This window comes from Maylandia zebra, linkage group LG11 (assembly GCF_041146795.1).
Source record: "Maylandia zebra isolate NMK-2024a linkage group LG11, Mzebra_GT3a, whole genome shotgun sequence".
NCBI classification, from domain to species: domain Eukaryota; kingdom Metazoa; phylum Chordata; class Actinopteri; order Cichliformes; family Cichlidae; genus Maylandia; species Maylandia zebra.
Window position 1 is genome coordinate 17,517,148 of NC_135177.1, and position 7,092 is coordinate 17,524,239.

At 48.4% G+C, this 7,092-nt stretch overlaps 1 protein-coding gene across 2 annotated transcripts in view; it reads left to right on the top strand.

The window, feature by feature from the left end:
• Nucleotides 1-6,959, top strand: part of zfpm2a (zinc finger protein, FOG family member 2a) — a 123,074-nt gene extending 116,115 nt beyond the window's left edge. For both annotated transcript variants that reach the window (XM_004541608.4, XM_004541607.4), the window contains exons 6-8: nucleotides 2,114-2,320; nucleotides 2,922-3,149; nucleotides 3,502-6,959. In XM_004541608.4, the coding sequence (XP_004541665.3) occupies nucleotides 2,114-2,320; nucleotides 2,922-3,149; nucleotides 3,502-6,041 (2,975 nt within the window). In that variant the 3' untranslated portion in view covers nucleotides 6,042-6,959. The remainder of the gene's footprint in view (nucleotides 1-2,113; nucleotides 2,321-2,921; nucleotides 3,150-3,501) is intronic.
• The last annotated feature ends 133 nt before the right edge of the window (nucleotides 6,960-7,092 follow it).

Here is a 7,092-nt window from a genome sequence, read left to right on the forward strand (position 1 = left end):
AGTTTTAAAAAAAAAAAAAAGGCGAAAGATTTCCATCAGACTCCACATAATCTGCTTCATTTTCAGCTGAGAGAGCATACAGCATCTTTGATTTTGATTGATCTTCCCCACCCCACCCAAGAAAACACTGATTTGTATCTGAGCGCCGAGGCCTCGTTGGTAATTCCCTTTGTAAGCGCGTTTTTGAACTAAGGAATCCTCGCGGAGGAGAGAAACTTTTTTTTTTGTGGCTATGGCTGCGATATATTCCACCGCCATTGTCAGTGGCAGTTTGTATCTACCTTGATGGTAACTTGGGCAGACAGTGGAGAGGAGTTTTGTTATTTTAATTAGGAGATAAAAATTCAAAGGGCCTCTCCAGGCAGTGTGTGGTATGACAGAATCAAAACGATGAAGTGGAGCGGCCTGAAGTGTGTGTCTCGTCACAGCAGATTGGACGACAGATAGGCACTGCTCTTTAAAGTGGCGCTGGGACGCACGCGCCCATGCACACACACACTCAAGGGGAAGGGGAAGTGTGCACACAAATGGGACTTTGAGAGATAGCATATTTTAATACCATTTCAGTCCTTTGACACATTTGTGCTGGTCTAATTTCCAGTGCTTCACCAGCAGATAGGAGAGGGCTAGAGAGGTTTTAATCAGGACAGTGATGCGAAATCTTAAATATTCAATTTCCTGTTGAAATAACGGGGCACCTCATTCTGCAGACTTAACAGCGATTTGGACGTAACGCGTGCCGTGGCGGCGTAAAGACTTGGCGGCTCCGTCTCTGTGGCCGTGCCTCTAATAAACAGACAGAAAAGTGGATTGCTCCTTCTTGCACCTTCGCCGTGTCTGCAGGGCGGTTTTAAATCTGGTGATTCACAGGTTTTGTGTAAACATGAGTAATCAGTGTTGCCCATGTGCCGGGGCTTTCTATAGCAGTGTCCCCCTGCCTTCACACCTCTCCTCAGGACTCTCTTTATTCCGCATCAGCCAGGGCTCAAATCACATGTCTCCCGTCGCCGCCTCCCCCCTTCTCAGCCTGACACTCCGTCGGTATGTTTGCACATCTTTGAAAGCTAACAGCACGCTTTAATTAATTGTCCAGCTTTCCTCAGAAACAATGTCCTAATTCTGCCATTTAGCGGCGGCGTATCATAGTTTGTTGTTATCTCCCCAGCCAGATTTCTGTAAATAGTCATATTAAAAACTTTAATCTCTTCAATGGAAAATGAAGTGCAGCTGAAAAGCCTGTCATGTGCTGAGATAAATATTATCTAAGCTAAAACCTTCACTCTCTCCCTCTGCCACCCTCCCTCCCTGCTTCCTCCTGCACACCGCCCCACCCCACCCTTTCTCCGACTTAATGAATATGTTCAGAAGATTTCAGAGGAATGTTTAATCCCAAAACACAACAATCTAATATTATGGAGGCCCTGTCTCAGTGTTCTAGCTGACTACAGCACTCTAGACTACAGTTTAGCCCAGCTGAGGTGCACTTTGCTTCTGGATATGAGTGCCAGGAGCCTTGAAAGAAATTTGAGTGGCAGTAAAAAAAAAGATGAAGGATATTCACCAAAATTATCGAGAAAATAAAAGTACGCGAGATTTGTGCCCTCACGCCAACGTAAACAGTCACCCTGCTCACGGTGCTGAAAAATGACATTTAAAAAAAGCGAGTGTCTTTCAGGAGAGTGCGAAGAATCTACACATCTCAGTGTTTTCATTGATACAGCAGAAAGAAAGAAAAACTGTCGCACTAAAAACTGCTGCCAGCTTGCTGACAGTTATCAAGAGTAATATTGGCGCTGACTTTAGAAAACACATGTTCCTGCTAAGAACTTTCCGTTCTGGTTTATTTTTTTGTCATTTTGATGACCTGACCCTTTGTATTTCTGACGATTTGTTATTTAAGAATACTATCAAGACTTCAGGATGATTCATTCAAGCTCCGCAGTTACGCAACACCCATTCAAGTGTTTGACTTGTGCGCAAGCAATTACCATTTCTCCTTCTGCGTAATGCTCTGACATTTAAGACCAGAATTAGTCGCGCGCGCACGAAACGGCGCTCTCTCCTCCCTCGCAGCAGGCGTTTAAACGTCTCCTCTATCTCCTGTTTTGTCCAGGTGGCCAACTGTGGTGCACTACCACCAAGAACATGATGGAGGGCGAGGAGCTGGTGGCGTTTGCGGTGGACTTTGACTCCCGTCTGCAGCCGGTGAACCACATGTCTCTGAGTGAGGGCATGTACCCAGCCAGGCTGCTGGACAGCATCCAGCTCCTGCCGCAGCAGGCCGCCATGGCTTCCATCCTGCCCACTGCCATCGTCAACAGTGAGTGTCTGCACATGCACCGGCACCGGAGCTGGAACGAGATGTGCTTTTGTTTAGACATGCACAATCGCACTCCTGTTCTGTCTCTCTCACACACACACACACACACACACCAGTCCACAGCCTGCACTCAGTCACCTGCTTAACAAGGAGCGTCGTCTCCGCCCGGGCGTAGATTAACCCAGATGAGTCTCTGCGCTGGAGATAAGAGCCATCGACCTTCAAGTTTGGGGGGGTTCACATAAACACACTGAGGCTCGAACTAACGTGTTAATTGCAAAATACACGCCTCATGCAAATAGTGTGTTTGTTTACTTAGCGAGGGCTATCTGGGTTCAGCTCGACAGGGAGGCTTCTGTAAGCAGATGGTCCAGTGTTCTTGTTTGCCCTTGAGAAAGGGCACCAACCCACTGGTAGCAACACAGCGATATGCTGCAGCCGAGGATTTGGTAGAAAAGCCTTTAACGCAGGCTTTGAGAGGCAGGACTGTAGACGTATGAGAGGAGCTTGCGTAGGCCCTTTATCTGTAAATATAAAAGTGCTGTTTGTATCCTGATGTCACATCCCCTCTGTCCCTTTCTGTCTCCCCACCCCTCTCCAGAGGACATCTTCCCCTGCAAAGCATGTGGAATCTGGTTTAGGAGCGAGAGGAACCTGCAGGCTCATCTCATGTACTACTGCAGCGGGCGGCAGAGGGAGCCAGAGACGGTGGTGGAGGAGAATGACAGTGGCCCACACCAGACCCCCAGTATCTGTCCCTTTCCACAGTGCAATAAGAGCTTCTCCGGACCCAGGGCCCTAGAAATGCACTTGAGCACCTCGCACAGTGGTGAGTATTAAGGTCATGGGTCAGAGAGGCAACAGATATCTTTTTTTTTAATTTTTTAATGTATGGATCCCCCAAAAGCCAAAGTTCACTAAATATTAAATGAAAGCCTGCATTTATTCACATGGTCTTTAGGCTGGCTTGAAAAAAACCCCAACTGTCATATATTTTGAGGAATATACATATCGTACTGTCAGCTGGTATAGTTGACAGTTTATCCTTGAGCCATAAAAAATAGAGTGGATGGGAATAAGCTTGGCATAATGCATGAGTGTTTGATGGTTTCTACAGTTAACTCTAAAGGAGAAGTGGGAGGCGAGATTCTGAGCATTTTTCCCTTTTATCTCCTTCACAGGTGTCAAAATGGAAGAGAGCCTCCCTCCTGGCACCAGCTTGAAATGCACAATCTGTAACTACACGGCAGATTCTCTTATTACATTCCAGCATCACATCATGTCTCACCTGTCACAGGCGGCCTTCAGATGCAATCACTGCCATATCAGCTTCCAGAGCCACAGGGAACTCTTACAGCATCAGGACTTACATGGGCACGGCAGCAAACTTCACAGGGAAGGTAACGGCACAGAGCACTCCCCCAGGGGGCCGGAGGAAAGCCTCCAGCAGCAGCAGCAGCAGGCCCGCACTGAGCTGGCCAACAGGAAGGACGCTCTGCTCGGAAGTCCCAAAGGGACCCTCAACAAGGAGACCAGCACAGACGGGGAAGCTGACAAGACTGAGAAGAAGCCCATGCTGTCTGTTCAGAAGGGAGAGGCCCACCCAGGCAGCAAAGCCAGTTTTTCTTACACTAGGATCAAGTCTGAGCCCTCCAGCCCCCGACTGGCCTCCTCCCCTGTGCAGCATAACATGCCTACATTTCCCATGGGCCCCTTCTTGTCTCAGTTTGCGTTCTCCCAAGACATTTCAGTAGTCCCGCAGGCTTCTGAGATTCTGGCTAAAATGTCAGAGCTAGTTCACCGGAGGCTGCGCCACGGAGGGAACAGCTACCCCCCTGTCATCTACAGTCCTCTTATGCCCAAAGGGGCCACCTGTTTTGAATGCAATATCACCTTCAGCAACCTGGACAACTATTTGGTCCACAAAAAGCACTACTGTAACAGCCGCTGGCAGCACATGGCCAAGTCCCCCGACTTCTCTGCCCTCTCGGATAAGGTCCCCGAGGCGGTCAGCCCCAACAGCGGTCACAGTTCTGTTAGCATGTTGGCCGGCTGCCACCCGTCGGAGGCTGACAGCCACCTCATGCAGTCAGCTTGCCTGAACTCCAGCGTGTTGGACATGATCAACGCTGGGGCTAAAGGCCCCGATAAGGATCTAGCAGGACAGGTGAAGAAGGTCTCCACGCCAACTGGAGCTGAGGAGAGGCTGAATGACAAGCAGATGGAGGGGAAGAGCCCCAGCACAGGTTTGGTGGAAAGTGACAACGATCCGACCAAGACGACTTGCGACGCCTGTAATATCACGTTCAGTCGTCACGAGACCTACATGGTCCACAAGCAGTACTACTGCGCCACTCGTCATGATCCCCCCATGAAACGCATGCCCACCAACAAGGTGCCCTCCATGCAGAGAACCATGAGGAGTCGTAAGCGCAGGAAGATGTATGAGATGTGTCTCCCGGATCAGGACCACCAGAGGCCCCCTATGGGTCAGCCAGGTTTCCTTGGGGTTCCTCCCATGAACCCTTGCACATCCCAGGAAGCTGTAGAGAGCCTTTCAGACCGCTTCCATCCCCGCTGTGATATGTTCCCAAGTATGGTACCTAAACACCTGGAGGCATCTCTGACTGTCACCAAACCCGTTCTGGCTCCCAAATGCAACATCGTGGAGCCACAGGAGCTGGACGCTCCCATTGACCTTAGCAAAAAATGCTCGCCGGTATCCGACAAGTCATGTAGCTCTCCCAAAAGACTTTTGGACTATCATGAATGCGCAGTGTGCAAGATAAGTTTTAACAAAGTGGAGAACTACCTGGCGCACAAACAGAACTTTTGCCCCGCAACGGCCGCCGCCACTGCCGCACAGCAGCAGCAGCCACAACAGCAACAACAGCACAATGAGAGCGGCGGCCTGGAGACGACCATGTTCCCAGATGTGAAGAGTGAAAGCAGCGGTAACCCGGATGAAGTCTACGATAAGAACCCAGGCAAATGTGAGAAGAATGGCAACGGGAAGGTGATGGTGCAGAATGGAGGCATGTTTCCTCCACACCTGGGGCCCGTGCCGGGTCTCAAGTCTTTCGCTGAACCCCAGCTCATCCCATCAAAAGAGGACAGCAAGAATATGTTTCTGCCCCACTGCCTCTACCCTGGAGCAATAAAGAAGGTCAAAGGTCCTGAGCAAATATCGCCGTATTTTGGGATAAAACCAACTGACTATGGGGGGCCAGCGGTGCAGGGAGAGACCGGTGAACAGGAGCAAAGTGTTAATGGGGGAGGAGGTGCTGGAGGAGGAGAGACGGGAACAACCAGAGAGCAGGCCACACAGCCTGCTGCTAACGGCTGCCCTCACCCTGGCAAGGAACCCCTTCCCCTCCTGCCCAAAAACCGAGGCATGGTCATTGTCAACGGGGGGCATAAGTCCGAGGAGCGTTCAGGCACAGCACCGCCGCAGCAAGAGAACCAGCCCCAGCCAGACAGCCAGCCCCCCAATCCCTCACCGACGTGGGCCACCGAAAATCAGACCGACTCCAACGAGAACATGTCGCCTTCCTCCAAGTCCCCAAACGAGGAGGCGGTGCCCACAGCCAATAAGGGCGTGAACGGCTCCGGAAGCGGCAAGTACTGCCGCCTCTGTGACATCCAGTTCAACAACCTGTCAAACTTTATTACCCATAAGAAGTTTTACTGTTCGTCACATGCTGCCGAGCATGTAAAATAAGAGAAGACACGTTCTTCATCCTCCCCCTCGCTCCTTCCCCCGACACCTTCCCCCCCTTACTGACTTTTCCTCCTTTCTTTTTTTTTGGTACACTGTTGTGTCTGGAATAGTGCATCATGCAGTGCTAACCGCTGCTTGTGGACAATCAAGAGAAGCTTCTTCTTTCATCGTTTTAAGACTTACAAATGCAAAACCATTGGTTTAAAAAAAAAAAGAAAAGAAAAGAAAAAGAAAAATGGATCAAGAATAATATTGGTGCCACTTTCACATTAATTTATTTTACAATCAGTATTAATAGGAGTAGTGGTCTTAATTTAAATTCAAAATGAAATTTATATCAGAGTTGTTTGTAATGTTATTGTATAGTCATTCTTGTGTAGCACACATATTGTTTACACTGTAATGTAGGCTCAATGAAACAATAGACAATACAAAAATGAGATGCATTTTAGACACAAAAATAGCTACTGAGGCACTTGTGTATTCTTATTTGCTGTACCAGTTTCTGTATATGGCCAAAATGTCACTTGCAGTTTGCTACTAATGACTTGTTAGCCTTAAAAAGCCGCCGTTTTGGGGGGGTGGGTGGGGGTGATCACCTGGCACAACCCTGCATCTCACATTTTGGCATATACACATGGCTTTGCATACATATGTGGCTGTTTGTCCCTGTCTCTTTTCTTCAACTCAGATGTGGATGTTTTCATGAGGATGGCAGCATTCTTGTATAGTACTCGTATTTCTGTTTGATGATACACTTTGGTCTCCCTTTTTCAAATTTTGCTCTCAATGCAATACTTTGTAAATGAGGGAACATTACTGAAAGCAGTATTACGAAATGGGGACTGTGCATATAATTATTTGTAACCCCATTGGGAATTTAAAAACAAAAAGAGAAAAAAAAAAAAAAAGCAAGTTGTACAAGAATTAAGTTTATTGCTGACGAACAAGATGGGTTGGGAGGTCAGTGGGGGATACTGATGTAAAATGATCATTCCAATGTCCTGATTATGGGAGAAAATGTTTCTTAAAACGTTGTTGCTATGCATGT